The sequence below is a fragment of the Macrotis lagotis genome, chromosome 3 (genome assembly GCF_037893015.1).
Source record: "Macrotis lagotis isolate mMagLag1 chromosome 3, bilby.v1.9.chrom.fasta, whole genome shotgun sequence".
NCBI lineage: Eukaryota > Metazoa > Chordata > Mammalia > Peramelemorphia > Peramelidae > Macrotis > Macrotis lagotis.
The window spans coordinates 259,224,258-259,245,416 of NC_133660.1; the positions used below are offsets into that span (position 1 = coordinate 259,224,258).

Here is a 21,159-nt window from a genome sequence, read left to right on the forward strand (position 1 = left end):
ATTATATCTTGGTTTCCTTTCATGCATTCAAGACAATATTCTAAGGAGTCTATAGGCTTCACCAGATTGCCTAAAATGTTCTTGACACAAAAAAGTTCAGAATCTTCATTTTAGGGGAATTCATTTGGCACAAAGTTTAAAATAAGCACCCTCTGCCACTCCACTTCTGAAGTTACTTCTCTAGGAGGCAAGTTGTGGTGGAGCACAGGCTTTGGTGTAAGCTTTGGCTTTGCAAAGTGTTTACTTGTTATATGATTTTGGGAAGGGAACCTAAACTCCAGGAACCACTGCTTCCTTGAATATAAAGGTCCTCATAGGTTCCTTACTGTTTTCCTCAATTAATGATCTACACACCATATTGATGTTTAGTTTAATTATTTTTTTTTATCAGAATTGGCTGAACTCTGCTAGCTTTTAGAGCACTGGCTTACAAAGAAGGAAATGCAAGAACAAGAGTTACAAAAACACCTTCCGACCCAATATTCTGTAAATCATTTACCTTCTTTGAAATGAAGATTGTTGTACTTCATTACCTATCACATGGGGTTGTTGTGAAAAAAAGCAGTCTGTAAACTTAAAAGCATATAACTGTGACCATGATTATTCCTCCTGGCTCTGCAAGCAATTTGCTGTGTAGATTTTGGACAGGCACACTCATCTGACTCATCAAGTGGTATTACTATATTTGTGCTGTCCAGCTTAGGGAGGTCAGCAAATTCTCCTTTTGCCCATTTGGGTAGCCCCCTTGCCCCCACGGGTGATCTTCCTCTCTTCCATCACTCCATGCTGCCCTGGAGCCTGGGGGGAGAGACATTAAGGAGTGGGAGGGGAGATTCCCTCCAGACCTTGGTGAACTGGTGAGGTGCCTCTGTTACGGACTGTCTGCTTTAGGACCATCAGTCCAGCCTCATCCCTGGTGGAGTCAGCCCAGATGTCATCCAGGTAATCTGGTTTGTGCTGGCCTCACTGCACATCTCTCAGGATCACTGCCAGTACCCATATGGATAAATGCCAATATCTCTCTTAGTGCTTATCTCCAACTTCTGGGATCACATCTATATGATGCTGCTTGGCAGATCCGGTGCTTAAACCTCATCCTCGTCTTCCCCACCACCTAAGTGTCTCAGGGCTACCCTGAGGGCAGGCAGGTCAGTTGGGTAGGGGTCTGCTGAATAACAATTCGGTTTCTATTGCTGGGTCATAAACCTGGCTAGAGCAAGGGGACAAACACAGACTCTCCCCGCTTCCTATGAGCTGGCACATAGGTACCACAACCACCCCTCTCTCTGTACTTTACCCTTAGTCACAGGGGCTTCCTTGCCCTCTTCCATAGCATAGCTCTGGGAATTGGGAGGGAGTGAAGTTCCAGTTGGACAAGCCCCCTTCCTGTCTTTCCCACCACTCAGTGCCAGCCTATCTGGGAAAGGGGATACTCAGGGCTGGTCCCATTCGCAGGCCTGTGGCCTTTTAACTCTTCTCACATCGAAGAGGTCAGCTTTAATTCTCTAGTGGAATCTTTGTCCTCACCCCATTACACCCTACTTGTAAATAAAGAACATGGCCCACAGGGGCTAGTCACTCACATGTGTTTTAATTAAAGTGAGAAGGAGCACAAAAACTTATTTACATTTGTAAATAAAGGATTATTGTGCTTTAAAAAGTAAAAAAAAATGATTCTTAGTTTACAGATCACACAAAAATAAGCAGGGGACCAAAGCAAGCTTAGTTGACAAAATCTTGCTCTGAAGTCATAGGGTCATACATAACCTTTTGCCACTGGCATAAAGGGCAGTTCTGTGAAGTCTATGGATCCTTTTTTCGGAATAATTTTTTAAATAAGAAAGATTACAAAGAAAACCAATTATAATGAAATAGTTATCAGAATATATTAAAAAAAAGTTTATAGACCTCAGGTTAAGAACTCATAAGAACCAATTCTAAAGACAGTCCTTTTTCTCTGCTCATGAAGCCCAGACTTTCCATCATCTATCATTTGTATTATAGTGATCTAACTGGTCTCTCTCTTCCCAGCTTCTGTTCCTGCCCCAGACATCCTCCACATAGCTACTAAAATAATCTTTCCTTATTTTCATCTCAAAGCCCCTCAACATCATTCCCAATTTTCTCATCCTTTATTTTCAGCTCCAATGAAGAGGTGACCCAACTTTCTCTACATGTACCTATGATCCTGTCCAAGCCCCACTCATCTTCTCCAGAAGACTGCGCTATTTTCCTCCCACCCGATCTTCAATCACTTTCTCCGGTTTCTTCTCTGCCACATACAAGTCCAAGTCTCTTCCATCTTTAAAAAGCAACAAAAACATTCACTACATTCCATCATACACTGTAGTCTCCCTTTTCTAAGCTAAACTCCTAGAAAAAAACACTATCTTACTTTTCCTCTTTTCCTGCTCTTTCATAAGCCCTTTATATAATCTGACTTCTGACCTCAAATTCAAATAAAACTGTTTTTTTGAACCAAAGTGATTAATGATCTACTATTGCCCATCCATGGGACTCTTAGCTACCCTCTCCCTTCTGCTCTTTCCTGATATTCTTACTTATTCTGGTCTGAGTCTCTCTCTTGTACTCCAGGCCCAAATCAAAGATAGATATATGGACATTTTCCACCAGATGTCCTGTACGCAGATCACATTTAACACATTTCAAACTGAAAAGCAACATCTTTCTTCCCAAATCCAGTGTCCAAAAGAGAACTCACTTACCTTTCTTCCTTTTAACTACTCTGCTTCTTTAACATCCTACTTCTGTTGAGGGGAGCACCATCCTAGCAGTCAGGTTTTAACATCTGGGCATCACTGGAGAAGCCAAATTAAGCTTCCACACCCCAGCTGCCAAATCTTGATGTCTGTATCTCTCCAGCATTTCTCAAATCTCTTCCTTTTCTCCACTCATATTGTTGTTATTTACCTCTTAACTGGATTACTGTGATAGTCTTTCAACTGGGCTCCCTGCCTCAAGTCTTTCTTCTTTCCAATTCATTCTTCACACATGCCCCAAAGCCCTGCCCAAATTGGCCCAAACCTACTTTTCTAGTAATACACATGCCTCCTGTCAACACACAGTGGATCAGTCAAAATGATCTTTTTGTTGCTTCTACTCCAACCTCACTTTCCTGTCTTTGAACTGGCTGCCACGATGTCTAAAATGTGCCCCTCCTTACTTCTGTTCTCAGAAACCCTAGTTTTGTTCAGCACAAGCACAATCTTCTCCCTATGGAATTTCCTGACCTCTCCCCTTGTCTCCAACCTTTCCTTTCTGGACATCCCTATCTAAGGACATGCTGTCCCCACAGGTTACAAGGGCAGGGACTTAGTGTCTTACACTGAGCTTAGATGCTCAGAAGCCTTAATCCCCTAGTGCTCTGGGACAAGGACTGAACTCGTGATGGAAGTGCCTCTACACTTTGGCTCCCATCTGCCCTTTTTAGTTGTGATTTTTACTCTGCTCTTTCACAAATTCTCCATTTCACACCTGAAGTGTCCTCCCTCACTTGTTTCAGAATCCTTAGCTTCCTTTATGACTCAGTTTAGGTAACACTTATATAACTTGTAGACTACTAATTTTGGTTTCCTTTTTTTCTTTTTCTGACAAGTAGAGAAGTCCTCCCCTTGACTGCCAGTCACTCACCAGTTATAGTTATTCCTAGTCAACTCGCTCATCAGCTATACTTGTGACACATTTTCCTCCTCCTTTCTTCAAATAGAAAGTACTCCTGTTTATCAGTCCTTTATCTCCTGGAATGGAAGTGGGTGTGTCCCCATGTAACAGCACTTTCTGAAGGGATGTTAACATCAATAATGGTCCTCTAGGAAGGGAACTAGGGGCCATTTAAGAGGAAATTTTTTTTTCAAATATCTGAATTTCTAATTCTGAATTCCAGGTTTGCTATTATCACCTTTTGCCAGTCAGTCACACTAAAACACATACAGGAAGACAAATACAGCTGCAGCTTCCCCACTAGTATGGGCGCTCACTTGGCTCAAAAAGGCTGGGATTGGGGGTGGGGGAAGGATCAGGTCTCTGGTGCAACCCTCTGCAGTGAAATCTTCCCAGTGAAAACCTCACCTGAGCATTCTGGGAAGGACCCTGACAAGAGGTTATTCCAGGGATCAGTCTCCCACCTCACCGCCAATCCTTAATGTTCGCCATTTTGTAATAGTTAAAATTAAGATAGAGTGAAGCACAAACAATTTTATTGGCAAGTGTTAGTTTACCAATAAATAGGCTTTCTGCCTCACTAGCAAAGCTGAGACCCCCAAATGAGGAGGATAGCTTTCTTTTATAGGTTTGGAGAATAGAGAACAAAGAATAGGTCTTTGTTGGCAAAGAACAAGTTAACTGGTTAAAAGAGCTCATCATCATGAATGGTGAAATCAATGTAATTAGAGAGCTGAAGTATGGGGGACAGTTTGATTAGTTGGAAATTGAGAAATGAGGGTTAGTAACACTGTACAGGGTCTAACATATAGTTGGTATTTAATCAACATTGCCTGGTTTGTTTCTTCTTGGTGTCTCTAGCTTTATAACTTGCCATAAAAAGGTATGTGATAAAAGTAGCGGTGGTACCTTTTAAGGTCAGCTTTTTTACTCTTCTTCCTTCCATGTCTCCAAGATTGTGAAAGAGGCCCAGAAGATAGAGGCCAGAGGAGACAAGAGGGAAGACATGCTTCCCTGTTGTTTCCTGGAGCAGCTGTGGACAATTGAAGGTCTGGGTGTTGACCCTTGCTCTACAACAACAGACCAGACATCTGGGGAGAGATCCCTGAGGTCCCTCCTTTCCACATCCCAACTCTTTGGAATAGGGGACAACAAAGGCTCCTGTCCCTAGGAGTGACCAGGATCTGTTTCCAGGGCCTCTATAGGACATAGGAATGCCTTGACTGGTCTAAGTTCCAAGCTCCACTTCTTTTCTTTTTTAGTTTTTTGAATTTTACAATCCCCCCCCATCTCACTTCCCTCCCCCCACCCCCCACAGAAGACAGTCTGATAGTCTTTACATTGTTTCCACACTATACATTGATCAAAACTGAATGTGTTGAAAGAGAAATCATATCCTTAAGGGAAAAAAAATAAGATAGCACAATTACAGAAGATACCTTTTTTTAATCCAATTAAAGATAATAGTCTTTGGTCTTTGTTTAAACTCCACAATTCTTTCTTTGGATACAGATGGTGTTCTCCATTGTAAGTACCCTAAAATCGTTCAACCTATTGCACTGATGGAATGAGCAAGTCCATTAACATTGATCATCAACCCTGTGTTGCTGTTATGGTGTGCAATATTCTGGTTCTGACCATCTCGTTCAGCATCAGTTCATGCAAATCCCTCCAGGCTTCTCTGAATTCCCATCCCTCCTGGTTTCTAATAGAACAATAGTGTTCCATAACATACATATGCCACAATTTGTTCAGCCTTTCTCCAACTGACATTCACTCAATTTCCAATTTTTTTGCCACTACAAACAGGGTTACTGTGAATATTTTTGTACAAGTGATGTTTTTACCCTTTTTCATAATCTATAGACCCAGCGGTGGTAATGTGGATCAAAGGGCATGTACATTTTTATTGCCCTTTGGGCATAATTCCAAGTGGCTCTCCAGAAAGATGAGTTCACAGCTCCATGAACAATTGAGCTCCACTTTATTCTGTTGTTACTCCTCTTCTCAGTGAAACACGACTTGGAGGAGTTAAGATGTGAAGAAAATAATCTACGTTTGGGGCCTCTCCTCTCAAATTCTCCTTCAGTTGTGGTCCTCTGGCTTCTGCCTCATGTCTGCACTGAAACCGCTCTCACCAATGGAGATGGTGATCTGTCAGGGGCCAAACTTTATGGGGCTTTCTCTCCTCCTTCTTGAATTCTTATAGCCTTTGAGCTCATCCTCTGGTATTATGCAATACAGCCTCTCTTGCTGGATGTACCCCCACGACGACCAGGGAGTCACTCTGTCCTGGGCCCTCTTCTTTTGTCTCTAGATGCTCTCATGTTGTGAAGTCATACACTTTATTTTGGATAATTCCCATACTTCTACAGGTCTAATCTCTTCTGAGTTCAATTCTAACTTGGACAATGCCCAGAGGACATTACAGACTGGCTGTCCTATAGGCACCTCAAACTCAACAGTCCAAGGTGGAATAGCGTTTCTATTATTGTCTGGGGGATCACCACCTTTCAGTGTTTCACCTTGGTGTCATCCCTAACGCGTCTCTCAAGTTCATCCCTCAGATCTAATCGTTTGCTGAATCTTTTAATTTCTCTCTTCAAAAATGTAGGTCTTGGGGCAGCCAGGTGGCCCAGTGGATAGAGCACCGGCCCTGGAGTCAGGAGGACCCGAGTTCACATCCGGCCTCAGACACTTACTAATGACCTAAATGTGTGGCCGTGGGCAAGCCCTTAGCCCCGCTGCCCAGCCCCGCTGCCCGCGGCTCCCCGCGCCCCTCACAGGCGCCCCCTTCTCGGCCCGCCCTTCCCTTCTCCTCCCAGTCCAGTCACTCATCAAGCCGCGCTTTTCCCATCTCTTCTCCCGCTGCCCGGCCGTGCCCCCGGCGTGTCCCCCCCCCGGCGCCGCCCCGCTGCCCGGCCGTGCCCCCCGGCGTGTCCCCCCCCCCCGGTGCCGCCCCGCTGTGCCCCCGGCGCCGCCCCGCTGCCCGGCCGTGCCCCCGGCGTGTCCCCCCCCCCGGCGCCGCCCCGCTGCCCGGCCGTGCCCCCGGCGTGTGCCCCCCCCCCCCCCCCCGGTGCCGCCCCGCTGCCCGGCCGTGCCCCCGGCGTGCCCCCCCCCCCCCCCGGTGCCGCCCCGCTGCCCGGCCGTGCCCCCGGCGTGTGCCCCCCCCCCGGCGCCGCCCCCGGAGGCCTCTCCTGACTCCAGGCTGCGGGCTGCACACCCTCACGCCGTGCCCTCTGCAGCCCCCATGCCCATCGGGCGCCGGGCATGCTGAACGGCCCGCGGGGCAGGCGTCAGGGTCCGGGGCGCCGCGGCCTCCCGTGGGCCCTGTCTGTGCCCGGCCGGGGCACGGGCCGTGGCCGCCGGTCCTGGGTCGGAGGGCCGCCCGGCCCATGCCCACGCCCGGCGGGAGGAAGCTGAGGCCCAGAAGGGGCCCCCCGGGCCGCCCCCCCCCCCCCCCCCCCCCGGGCCGCCGGCACGTGGGGCCCCCCCGCCCCGCCCCTACCTGCGCGGGGCCGCCGGGACAACAGCCGCCCCGCCGCGCCGCTGCGCAGGCCGCCATGGCTCCGCCTCCGGAAGCGCGTCCCCGGCTCCGCCTCGGCACTCAGGCAGCGCGGCGGGCAGCCGGGGGCGGGCCCGGAGGCGGGGCGGCGCCGCGCGCGAGCCAATGGGGCGCCGCCGGGAGGCCCGCTCCGAGGACCCCGGGGGACGCCGGCCCGCTCGCCCGCGAAGATGGCGGCCTCCTTGCGGCTGGGCGGCGGCGGCGGCGGCCGGGCGCTGCGCTACCTGCTGGGCTCCGCCGGCGGCCGCGGGGCCGGGGCGGCGGCGGCCTCGCTGGGCCGCCGGGGGCTGCGGCGCTCGGCGTGGCTGTGCGGTGAGTGCCGGGGGAGGGCGGGGGCCCGGCCCGGGGCGGCGGAGCGGGCCCGGCCGGACCGGCCTGCGGCGAGGCGGCCTTCCCGGCCCGGGCCGAAGCGGACCGAGGGGCGAGGCCCGGAGGCCGGGGCGACCGCAGAGGTCACCGCGGCCGGGCCCCGCCCCGCCGGCCCAGCGCGCCTGCGCGCCCGACCCGGCGCCAGCCCCGGGCCCCGCCCGCGCAGAAGGGTCTGGGGGGGCGCGTGTGAGGGTCCGGGGAGCTTCGTTTGTGGGGTGCTGTGCGGCCCGGGGTGCCCCGCGTCGGGGGGAACAGCCCCTGCGCGCCAGGAGCCTCAAGGCCGAAGGGCACTGACAGCAGCACCAGCACCACCAGCACCACCATCATCACCGGTACCATCACCACTACCAACACCACCATCACCACCGATACCATCACCATCACCACTGCCATCACCATCATCGTCATCAACACCACCATCACTACCACTACCTTCACCATCACCACCAATACATCACTACCACTGCCATCACCATCATCACTATCAACATCACCATCACCACCAATACCATCACCATCACCACTACCATCACCATCATCATCATCAACACCACCATCACTACCAGTACCTTCACCATCACCACCAATACATCACTACCACTGCCATCACCATCATCACTATCAACATCACCATCACCACCACCAATACCATCACCATCACCACTACCATCACCATCATCATCAACACCACCATCCCTACCAGTACCTTCACCATCACCACCAATACATCACCACCAATACATCACCATCATCACTATCAACATCACCATCACCACCACCATCACCACTACCATCACCATCATCAGCACCACCATCACTACCAGTACTTTCACCATCACCACCAATACATCACCACCACTGCCATCACTATCAACATCACCACCAATACTACCATCACCATCATCATCAACACCACCATCACTACCAATACCTTTACCATCACCACCACTGCCATCACCATCATCACTATCAACATCACCATCACCACCACTAACATCATCACCATCACCACTACCATCACCATCATCATCATCAGCACCACCATCACTACCAGTACTTTCACCATCACCACCAATACATCACCACCACTGCCATCACTATCAACATCACCACCAATACTACCATCACCATCATCATCAACACCACCATCACTACCAATACCTTTACCATCACCACCACTGCCATCACCATCATCACTATCAACATCACCATCACCACCACTAACATCATCACCATCACCACTACCATCACCATCATCAACACCACCATCATCACCATCAATACCATCATCATCACCATCCACCACCACCAAGGGCTCAGGTGTCTAGTCCCAATCTGTATCTCTTTTCTCCACTGCTTTTCTAAAAAAAAGAACCCAATTTAACCAACCTGCATCTTTATTTAAAAAACATTTAACTCTGGTGTTGGTAGGCAGAACTACCCAGATAGATGCATTCTGGTGTTTCTCTGAATTTGAACTTTCAATTCAGTAAAAAGACACACATGGGGGAGGCAGCTAGGTGGGAGGAGACAGCTGGTGGCACAGTGGATAGAGTACTGGCCCCGGAGTCAGGAGGACCAGAGTTCAAAAATACACATGCCTCAAGTTTGCTATTTGTTTGGCTGATAAAGGGGGAGCTTTTATTCATTTAAGATGTTCTTAAAACACTGCCTTGTCATTTCACTGCCATAGGAAAACAAAGAACCTTTTTCTTTGTTTAGGTCAGCACTTGGACCACTTCAGAGCAGTTTATATTGAGTACACATAGTTTATTAACTTCCTGAAATAAGGTATCTTTTAGCATGCTTCCCTTTAAAATAGCTTTTAGTAGCTTACTAAGGTGTTTGCCTTGCTTAAGAATTTGAGTTTCTGAAGAGGAACAAGAGGGGCACTTAAATAGCCCTTTTTGTCTCATTTGATCCATACAACAGCCCTGGGAGTTAGGTACTAATGTTATCATTCCCATTTTTCTGATGAGGAAACTGAGATAAGCAGAGGTTTGGTGACTTGCTCAGGTTCCTACAGTTAGAAAGTCTCTGATTCCAGTTTTGAACTCAGGTTTTCCTGACCCTTGGCCTGAACTTAGATTGGAAAGTTTGTAACCCTCAACACTTGTTAAGCTCGGTGGCAAGTTGTAAACACTTAATAAATTTTTTTTTTTGACTGAGAGGGCATTTGTTTCTTCTCTCTGTCAGAATGTGAACAGTTTGATCCTCAAAAAGTCTAATCCAAATATTCATATGAAATTCCTTCTAGTTTTCTTTTGGATTCTGTTTTTATTTATTTTTTTAACTTCAGTTTTTCATTCAGCTTTGAACCTTTCATGAACAATACTTAAACATCCTCTATCAAAGCTCCATTTTTTTCCCTCTGGCAAGATTACAGTCATTTTTGTATGGAAGATAATTTTTGGATTGTAAACCTTTTGTCTTGCCTTTTAGACTATCACCTCTTCTTTTCAGTGTGAGCTGTCAATGACAGCTGTGTCCTGTCAATGACAATGTGTCCTGACTATGGTTCCTTGGCACTTGAATTCTTTAATCTGGAAGCTTTGAATTATGGTAGACATCCTTAGGAGTTTTCATTACAAGCGAGGATTTTTGGAGGCTTTGTTTTCACTTGTTCTTATGGTTATAATAGATTTGGGCAGTTTTCATTTATGTTTTTAAATCTTTCATCCAGGCCTTTTTTTTTTTTTTGGAGTGTCATGGCTTTGGGATATATATCAATGATTCTTACTTTAATTCTCTTCAATTTATGTCACAAGTCAATTGCTTTTGATTTTATATATATATATATATTGTATATTGCTTTTTTATGATAATTTTATTTTATTTTACTATTCCTCCTTGTCTCATGGAGTCCCTACTTCCCTTTGGTCCATTTTAATTTTCAGGAAATCCATTTCTTGTGTAAGGCTTACTCAGTGCCATTGGTCCTTCAGAAGAAAAGATAATAGAGGAGATAATCTTGTTAAGACATCTCAGGGTATAGCTTCAGGAGTGTGTATTCCCTTCCCCTCAAGGTACCACCCTTCAGAGAAACAATCAAATAAAACAAATTAATACTCTAGCCATGTGTAGCAACACTTATCTTATGCCTTGTGAAGGTCTGGGGAGATGTATTTGTGGAGTGCTGTGTGGCCAGGGGGCACCCCACATCTGGGGGTGGGGTGGGGAACAGCCCTTGTGTGCAAGGAGCTTGTAGGCCAAAGGGTCTTTTTTTCTTCCCCCTCTCCCTGCCATTAGTTTTTCTTGTATTCTTTCAGGAATATTGTTCTTCCCATCCCATCTCATTTCTTGATTTTTTGGGAAAACAAAATAATAGCTTATTTATATAGTGCTTTTAAGATTTGCAAAGTACCAGGGCAGCTAAGTGGCTCAGTGGATAGAGCAGCGGTCCTGGAGTCAGGAGGACCTGAGTTCAAATGTGATATCAGACACTTAATATTTACTGAGCTGTTTGGCCCTGGGCAAATCACTTAACCCCATTGCCTTGCAAAAACCAAAAAAAAAAAAAGATTTACAAAGTACTTTATAGATCTCATTTTTCCTCACAATAGCCCCTGGGAGGTAGGGGCTATTATTATTTGTTTTCCTAACAATATCCAATGATAGTTTTCACCAGTCTTTTTTTTGGTAAAGTTTTGAGTTTTACATTTTTCTCCCTTCTCTCTTCCCTCCCCCAACAGAAAGCAATCTAATATAGGCTCTACATGTATAATTCTGCTAAACATAGATCCATATAAATCATACTGTGAAAGAAGAATCAAATCCGAACAGAAGGAAAAAGAGCATTAGAGAGAAGAAAATGACACAATGAGACAATTTTTAAAAATTGAAGATAGTAAGCTTTGGCCTGTCTTTAAATTGCTGAGGGCTATGACTGTTTGCATTTTATGAATGGGAAAACTGAGGCAGAGGGTCAGTGATTTGCACAGTTAGTCTTTGTCTGACGTCATATTTAAACTCAGGTCTCCCTGATTCTAAACCCCGAGTTCTAAGCTCTCTACCATCTGGTTTCTTCTCAAATAGATCTCATTTGAAATTCTTAACTGCTTTTAAGAAAACACATGAAACCTTGTGTCCATCCAGAAGTTCTACAGGCATTTTGTGATGAACTAACATTTGACCAATGTTTTTGGAGTTCTATTAGAGTTTCTTGACTTTGACTTGGTTTGGTGATCATTATGTTACTCTGAAGGGATAGTGGGTCAGAACAACTTTGGGTGTGTTTAGTCCTGTCCATGCAGTCAGGTCTATGGGAGCATTCCTGCTTGTCTGGAGAACCTTTAGTGTCTCCATCCTAGAACCCCAAGAGATCCAAAAAACTCCTGAGACTACACCTAGATTGAAGAGATCCAGGGTTTGGAGGGAAAGAGGTTGCTTTCATTCATCTTAGTTTAAGTCTTGTTAACTCAAGATGGAATTCATTACAGGGAAGGCTCATCCTACTCAGATTTAAAGTACCTGCACTTGAATATTAATCTGCAAACATACATACATAAGATTTTTACTAATATATACATGCCAGATCAACAAAAGAAATGTAGTATAGTTGGATTGTGCTATCTCAGCCTTCATTTCCTCAGTTTAATCATCAGTTTAGAGTTGGAAGAGGTCTTGAGTCAGAACCTTCCTCTAATCCCTTCAGTCCAGTTTTACATGAGAGGCTAACAGAATTGGACAGATTTAAGACCAGGTAGAACTGACTCCAAGTCCAGTGACCTACCCATACCAGCTGTCTTGTACACTAAGCAGAGAAAGACATCTCTTTGCTCAACCCCCACCCCCTTGGGCAGTTTCTACACTTCTGAAGAACTAATTACAGATCCAAGATTAGATTATCCTTTACCTGAAGATAAATTGTGGCTTGGAATCTGGAAGACCTTGCTTTAAATCCTGCCTGATCCAGTTAAGAGCAGGCTCCCCTGATTATCTGCTTAGACCTGGAAAATCTAGGACTCCTATACTTCCCCAGGCATCGCCAAGGGGATTGGACTTTGAATTTTAGCTCAGATCCTTCACAGGTCATTTAACCTCTTCAGCTTCTGTCAAAAGGTCCTTGTCATAGTGCCCACTTCACTGAACTGGAAGTGTTAAATCAAAAAATATACATAAAACGCCTTGCTCACATTTATGAATATAATTGTCATACTGAGGAAATCTCAGCATTTTTCTCATTTTTTACATCAGCCAATATTTATTGACAAAAGATAAAACTCAAGATTGCTTTTGGGTTACAAAATAGCAATGATTTTCCCCTGATGTTTCAAGTAATCACCATCACCTCCTCTCCACCCCTTTCTCAGCACCTTCCCTCTCTCTTCATTTGCCCTCTGCTCTGGTGGTTTAGCCTGGGAGGGACTCTGGGGGTCAGACCAGCTCTGAACATGTGTTAACAGGATGGTCTTGTCCAGGCCATTCCTTTTTGCTTCAGTTTCTCATCTCTAAAATGGGTTGATTGCCCTGAGATTTCTAGGGTTTTTTTTTTCAGCTCAAAAGTGCTGTAGTCCTGTTCTGTAGAATTGACAATTTTTAAATAACTATCTCAGGCCTGTTTGTGAAACATAAATGTTTGTCATCCTTTATTCTATATTTGAAGCCCTGGAAATTGAGAATCAGTCTTTTGTAGTAATACTCTAAATTAAACTATGAGGGGATTCTTATTTAGTTCATGAAAACCCCGAGTACTACTTTAAGACAATTCTTTGAAAAGAAAAGACTCAAATTAAAAACAAACAGAAAAAGAAACTGCTGTTTTCTCTGGAGCTTAACCATTTGCTCAGTTTTTTTAAAATATTAAGAATCTGTGCTCTTAAAAGCATTGATTTAAAATTTCCATTTCCATGTGCTTTTTTTCAGCTAACCTGAAGATGGCAGAAGTGGTTTATTTTTACTGGGTTTTTTAGCAATTCAGTTTTATTTAATGTGTTCTTGTGTTGAAAGTTGGTGATTAAATGAGCTGCATCTCTCCCATAATGATTACAGAAGAGGCGAGTTAATGGTGAGATAGGGAGCTAAGCTGAAAAAGCTTTGGTGATTTACTTCTGCATTGGGTTGTCTTCATTTCATGGCTCTTGTATTCTTAGATTCTTGTTGAGAAACTGTGAGACTTAAGCATGAAACACAAGCGGCACCATATGTCAGCCGCTGACTTTTCTTAATTACATTACTCAGAGTAATGAAGCCTGGATCTGCTTCCTATTAACTGTGCAAAGTAGCTTGTTTTGCTTTTGTACTTTAACAGGATCTTAGTATAGGAATCTTCAGTGTCCTTGTGACTAAGCCTAGCTTAGAGGTTTGCTACAACCCTTAGACCTGTCTGGGGGGACAGAAGACCATTCCAGGGAAAATGGAATTTGGGTGTTTTAGTTGAAACGGCCTAGAAACTCTTCTCTACAGATTCACAAATGGCTTTTGGAAAGATTGCAAAAAGTATCCCCTAACGCTGCTGTAAAACTCCTTGGCCATTCAGCCCAGTCTTAAGGCCAGCCCTTGCAGCCTTATGGCCAATGAAACAATAGCCCAGACTCTACAGAGAGACCGCAGCTGTTGCCTGTCAAATGTGGCCTTCTGTGGAATAGCACAAAAGACTACTTCTGCAGCTCCTCTGGCTTTCATCTTTTTCCTGTTGAATCTTATTAGTGACAGCAGCGGTTTTCTTAATGCAGGAGGTCCCTTTTGCCAAAATATTGGGTAGGTTATGCTCGGCTTTAAGGAATATTTGTGAACATCTTCATTTGATTGTCTTTCAAGCCAGTTGGGTCTCTAGCTGTGTGTAAAAGGATCCAAGCACTTTAAATGATAATGAAAACCTTATGCCCTGCTCTAACTCTAGCTCCAACTTTATGTGGACTATCACTGAAACAATTCTCAATACTGCTGGGAGGGAGAAACCACTTTCCCCCACACCTAAGTTTGAACAAGAACAATTAATAGAAGATTTAATTGGTGCCACATTAGGCAAAGACTGTTAAGCAGGAGAGTGCTAAAAAAGCACTGCTTAATGGAATGGAGAAAGGGGACTACATTTTACTTTGAATAATGAAACCAAATAATGTTGGGTGTTATTTAAACTCCAGGGAAGCCTGTAAAGTTCATTTCCTCTGAGTATGGTTAACTGCACTGGTTAGGGAGAGAAATTACTAATGTATGTACCTCTTTGAATGCTAGTATTAGGGTTACATAATTTTCATATTAGAAAAACACATTTTGGCAAAAGAATTTTGTGTAATCAGCCCATCGAAAAAAAATTCAGATGAGAGAGCTATAGTTAACAAGATTCCTCTTTGCCTGGCACTCTAATTCTGAGATGCAGTTCTCAAGAGGCATTTGGTAGCTGTGTTTTCTTTAGGCAATTTTACTAACTATAATAAACTTCCTGTCATTTCTCAGAAGGCAGTCTTTCCAATTCCTTGCTTTGAATTCTGTCACTCTTCAGGTTTAAAGAGAGGACGATGATGATCTATTATGGGATTTAAAACTTTCATTACTGGTGAAGTCACAGAAGCAATTTCAATTCATCCATGAAGGATAGCCACATGAGGAATGATTATGAGCTTTTTTATGAAATAAAAATGAAAATTATTTGGGACTGACTAATAGTTAAACTGAGATATATATATATATATATATATATATATATTTATATATACTCAGCTGTAGTAATTTAAAGATCTCTAGTTCTCAGTGTCATCACTAATGGAAAGAGGAAAATCTTAGGTAAGAGAGATTAATACTGAGACAGAAGTATTAAGTTTAAGTTGTCCTAGTAGGAGAAGCAAAATTATGAAAATATTTGAGAGACTTAGGCATTCAGGGCATTAACTTTGAACATATTTTAGCATAAACTGGAATGCAGCTATAGCCATAGTTGACAAAAATCTTTTAACCAACTTTGGGATTGTATAACCCAGATTCCAATTCTAAATGCACTGTCTAGATTAGTCCTTGGTCCCACTCCCTGGCCTGTGGACTGCAGGGGCCCAACTTCTTTTAGCTCTCTTTGTATCTAGCTCCTGTCTTTCTTGAATTGATTATTGTAGCTACATTAAACTCAACATGGCCAAAACAGAATTCATTTTCTTTCTCCTTGTATCCTCTTCTCCCTAATTTCCCTGGTTTTGGTGAAGATTCTGTCATCATAGACACCTTTTGTTTTGGTTTGAAACCTCTGTCCATCCTCCTATCCAGTCAACTGTGGAAAAACCTTGTCCGTTCTCCCTCCACCACCATGTGTCTCTTTTCTTTTCCCTGTCTCTCCGTTGATGCCATTAGCCATGTCAGCTTGCTGGTACAGTTGTAGTAACTTTCTCATTGCCCCCTCCTTCACATTGCTTTCTTTAATACATTCTCTTACGCTTGGGGCTGTTTAAGATACTCTGCAGTTCCCTGATAACCTGAGGAGAGAGCTTCTTTTTTCTCTGGCTTCAGCCCGTCTCGTTTAGGGTGCAGAACATGGCTTTCTGAGTTTCTAAGCTGCCTGGCAGACTTGCTGTTACCCATATGGGACAGATCATTGCCATCTTTGAGGCCTGAAATGCTCCACCTTCCTCTTACTTCAAAAGTCTAGTCAACCAGTGCCTCCCGCAAGAAGGGGTCTGATCTCCATACCCTTCCCCCACCCCATCCCCTGGCTTGATCCCTCCCCCTCCACTCAGTGTAGACACCCTCCCTTCTAGACACCCCCAACCCGGCAGGAGGCGCAGGAGGCGCAGGAGGCGCAGGAGGCACAGGCGTCGGCGCAGGCGTCGGCGCAGGCTCTGAAGTGATGCTTTGGGAAGGTCATTTGGTTTGGAGTAGAGGACCCCCATTCTAATCCTTGTGTGACCTTATGCTCAACCCATTCTCCCTCTGATTCTCTTTACCTGTAAATCCTGGTATTTGAATGAAGTAATGACTAAAAATGCTCTTATCAAATACTTTAATTATGTGTTAGGCCCTGGGGCAACTTGATGGCCCTGGACAGGACACTGGCCTTGGAGTCTAGAGAATGGGAGTTCAAATCCAGCCTCAGACATTTGACACTAACTAGCTGTGTGACCTTGGACAAGTCACTTAACCCCTATTGCCTTGCATCCAGGACCATTTCCATTTGTCCTAATTCCTTTCTGACTATTGGACCCAGAAGACTCTGGGGGAGAAAGGGAGGCTGGTTACTTAGCACAGCATCCTTTCACTCAGATACAGTTCAAGTGCTTGTCATGACACATCACCTTCCTGATGTCATGATCTTCTTTAAGAATGAAGGACAGACATTAGGCCCTGGGCTCTGAGGTTCCATATCCAGCTATACCGGGCAGAGCCTGTTCTCCAGGAGCTCACAGTTTAGCAGAAGAAGACTAGGGGACCTTGAACTGGCTGGAAGTCCCGAATGACCTTGGGCTGCCCCTTTCTTGCCAGCTCTTTATCAGCAGGACCCTTTGACTGTTTTGTTTTTGTGTCCTTTAATAAATGATGGTTGAATAAATATTGATAATTGATAGTTACTGTGAGAATTACTCCTTCAGAAATGGTCTTATGTTATCCCTAGATTTTCCTGCTGTCTATGAAGTAACACCCCCTCAGGCAGGGATGTTATTGGGGGAAGAGGAGGTGGGTTCCCATCAACAAGGAAACCAACCAGATCTTAGGGTCAGAACATTGTGGGAGTGATCTTGATGATTGTCATGACTAACCCCCTGATTTTATAGAAGGGGAAACTAAGTCTTCCAAAAAGGATAGTGACTTTTACCAGTTAACAGTGGTATATGGTATGGCCAGGATATTACTGGGAAACATTTTTAACTCATCAAAATTAGGTTGCCAAAAGGCATTTTTTTTTTCAGAGAAACCTTGTGCCTTTATTATCCCTCTTTTACTGATGATGAACCTGAGCTATCAGAAATTAAAGGATTTCCCCAAGGCCATCCAGCTAGTCAGATTCAGAGTGAAGTCTCTTTACACCTCACTCTTTTCTGTTTTTGCACTTAACTTTACTGCATATTTATATGAACACAGGACTTCTAACTTATTTTCACAGACTTTGGCTTGCCCAAATGAGTAATAAGAATAATAAAAAAAATACCTTTGGCATCTTTTTAAAAAGTGTAACTTAATCAATACTTGATCATTCTATGAGAAATTTAAGTTTCAGCTTAAAAAGTGTGGGAAGAAAACTTTCCTTGTAATAAATCAGTCCATAGCTAGTCCATCACTTTGTATACTTGGGACAAAAAGTCTGAAAGGCAGGAGTCAGGCCCAGAATTAAACCAAAGGAGAATGAGGTAGATTACCTTTAGGGAATTTATAATTCCCCTGATTTCCTCATAATGTTTCTGGAAACAGAAACAGTGTGAGTAGGATATCAGTGCATAAACAAAGGAATTTGAAAACATCTCCAGAGAAATGTATGATAGTAAAAGAAGAGGAGTTGGTCCTTTGTCAAGGGTGAGGGATAAGGAATTCACAGCTCTAGTAGTCCTCAGATATTCTTGGCATCCCCTGTGGAAGGGCATCCATCTCATGGGTGGAGAGAGCAGTCAGTTCCCTTTACCTGCTCAGATCTTATCTGATCCTTCACTGAGAATTCGAGAGAGGCATCTGGGCTGTTAAGGTTGAAGAAACTTACCTACTGTCATTCAGCCGGTATGTCTCAGGCAGAACTTGAACCCAGGCTTTCCTCACTTGTAAACGTTGCTCTGTATCTGCTGTACCCCCTCCTCAACATCTGTATAAGTATGACACTACTTAAATGTGCTTTTTGAGGAATTGTATGTGGGCTATTTTCTCCTTTAGAATTGGGAGTTTCTCTCTCTCTGCTAAATACTTAACTTGAGATGGGGGGAATTCAATATGAATTTGAATCTAAGTTTTAGTATATTCACTTTTAGTTACTAACCTTTTTCATTTTTTTATTTCAGTTGATCCTATTAAAATTTTAATGCCTTCCTTGTCTCCTACAATGGAAGAAGGAAACATTGTGAAATGGTTGAAAAAGGAAGGTAAGTGAGAGAGAGAGAGAGAGAGAGAGAGAGTGAGAGTGTGTTCATTTTGTATTTGTTTGGTTTTGGTGTTGATTAATTTCGGTCATGGGATAAATTAAGCTAATGTAAATTGAGTTATACAAGTAAAAAATTTCCCCCCTTGTTTCAGTCTTTTTTCTTGACCAGAAAAAAATGATAGCCTAAGACCATGTTGTATTTTTAGACTTTGACCTTAGATATTAGTTTCAGGATATAAAAGACGACTCCCAGTTCCATTTTCAGGTTTTTTCTTTTGCCTCTTTCCTTCATATTGTAACATTTATATTCGACAGCAAGCACTTATTTTGTGTAAGATACTGGTTAGGTGTCTGAGATACGAAGACAGAAAGGAAAAACAATTTCTACTTAAGACCTTGCTATTCTAAATGAGTGTTGACTGACTGACTACTGGGAGGAGACAAAAAACATCTAAAGGAGTAGTTGGACTAATCAGAATAACTTCAAAAGGAAAGGGAATGCACAGAAGAGGCTGGGCAGGAGGGGGGACTTTGTATGGAACTGGCCTGCAGGGGCTGGGAGTACTGGGACTGGCTGGCAGCCCACTTGGAACCAAACATTTAACAGTGAATCAGAGAGGGGATGAGACTGAAAGGGTAGGGGGCAGCTAGCCTTTAGTTGACATTTCTTAAGCATTTATATGTGTGAGACCAAGAAGACAAAGATAAAAAAAACATCCTCAAGGGGGGTAGCAGGATATAGATGGCTCTCAGAAGACAAAAGGCAGTATGAAGAAAAGGAAAATCTCAGAGTAATTGGGGAGAGCTTTTGTGACTTGATAGAGAAGTTAACAGAAACAGGATAACTGTACATTGATCATAACATTCACACAGCCACCACTTTTAGTTTTTTAAAAAATTAAAAGGTAGTTTCAGTTCTGATTTCGTTTTCCTTCTACTTGCCCTGTGTGTACCCATTGAGAAGCCCAGAAATATGATGCTCATTAAGCATATGAAGTCTGCAAAACATATTTCTACCTAAGCCATGTTGCACAAGGGGGACAAAAGCAAGAAAAATAAAAAGTGGAGAAAATATGCTTCAATCTGCACTCAGTTCTTTCTCTGAAGGTCTTGAGTCCTTCAAAATTTATCTTGGATCATTGACATGATCAAAGGAACTTTCACAGTTGGTCACCTTTAAAATAATACTGTTGCTGTGTATAGTGATCTTCTGGTCCTGCACACTCCATTTTGCCTCTGTTCATGAGTCTTCCCCAATTTTTCTAAAACCATCCTGTTCCTCATTTTTCATAGCACCATAGTATTTTGTCGCAGTCATACCTCAACCTGTTTAACCATTCTCTAATTGAAAAGTTTCCAATTTTTTGCCACCACAAAAAGAGCTACCAAAAATAATTTTGTACTTAAAAGTCCTTTTTTTTCCCCCTCATAGTTCTCTTTGGAATCTAGACCTAGTAGTTCAAAGGGCAAGTGTAGTTTTGTAACCCTTTGAGTATGGATCCAAATTATTCTCTCAAATGGTTGGATTGGTTCACAACTCTACCACGAGTTTATTGGTGAACCTATTTTTCTAGCATTTGTCATCTTTCTTCACTATTGTGTTATGTGATGGCTGTGAAGTTCAAGCCTCATCAGCCGTGTCCTCGACTATTGCAGTGACCTCATATTTCATCTTCTTGCCTCATGAAGTGTCTCTGCTGCACTGCATCTTCCACTTGGCTACTAATGTAATTTTTGATAAACGAAGGTATGACTATTTTATCCTTTACTCCAGATGCTTCCATGGCAACTAATTGACCATGTGATCAAACTACTCTGTTTGGCTTTCGAAGCCTTTCCTGTCTTCTTTGAACTGACTTTTTCTCTGTTCCATCTCCCACCCCTTCCCACTATTTCACTACTATTGGCAGCTCGGGGTGTTACAGAGCCTGGAGTCAGACACTAGCTGGGTGACTCTGGGCATGTCTCTTGGCCTCAGTTTCTCCATTTGTAAAATGGGAATAATAAAAGTACTTACCTCCCAACCTTATTGTGAGGGGCACATAAAGTAATATTGTACGGTACTCCAGCACTATATCTGACACAGAGTACATGCTTTCTCAATTATCATTATCATCACCTCACAGAATCACTTCTAACTGCAGCTCAAGGTCATCTTGGGCTTGAGTGCACTCCTGATTCCCTTTCCCCCTCACCAGTGCCTTCCCTCCCTACTTTGTCTCTATTTTGTATTTTTATGCATTTATTCTCTTTCTGTATGCATGCACGCACACACGTTAACTTTCATTTTAGAACAGAAACTTATTTTTAAGAAAGATATTATTTATTTTGAGTTTTACAATTTTCCCCCTATTCTTGCTTCCCTCCCCCACCCCCACAGAAGGCATTCTGTTAGTCTTTACATTGGTTCCATGTTATACATTGATCTTCCTTAAGGAAGAAAAATAGGGGGGTGGCTAGGTGGCACAGTAGATAAAGCACCAACCCTGGAGTCAGGAGTACCTGGCTTCAAATCCGGTCTCAGACACTTGATAATTACCTAGCTGTGTGGCCTTGGGCG

At 43.9% G+C, this 21,159-nt stretch overlaps 2 protein-coding genes across 2 annotated transcripts in view; one reads left to right on the forward strand and one right to left on the reverse strand.

Moving 5' to 3' along the window:
• Window positions 1–7,280, reverse strand: part of APIP (APAF1 interacting protein) — a 29,429-nt gene extending 22,149 nt beyond the window's left edge. Inside the window, exon 1 of the mRNA XM_074230466.1 lies at window positions 7,190–7,280. Coding sequence (XP_074086567.1) covers window positions 7,190–7,246 — 57 coding nt within the window. The 5' untranslated portion in view covers window positions 7,247–7,280. The remainder of the gene's footprint in view (window positions 1–7,189) is intronic.
• Window positions 7,281–7,487: 207 nt separating this feature from the next.
• PDHX (pyruvate dehydrogenase complex component X) overlaps window positions 7,488–21,159 on the forward strand; it is a 68,775-nt gene continuing 55,103 nt past the window's right edge. Inside the window, exons 1-2 of the mRNA XM_074230467.1 lie at window positions 7,488–7,558; window positions 18,520–18,600. Of these exons, the coding sequence (XP_074086568.1) occupies window positions 18,540–18,600 (61 nt within the window). The 5' untranslated portion in view covers window positions 7,488–7,558; window positions 18,520–18,539. The remainder of the gene's footprint in view (window positions 7,559–18,519; window positions 18,601–21,159) is intronic.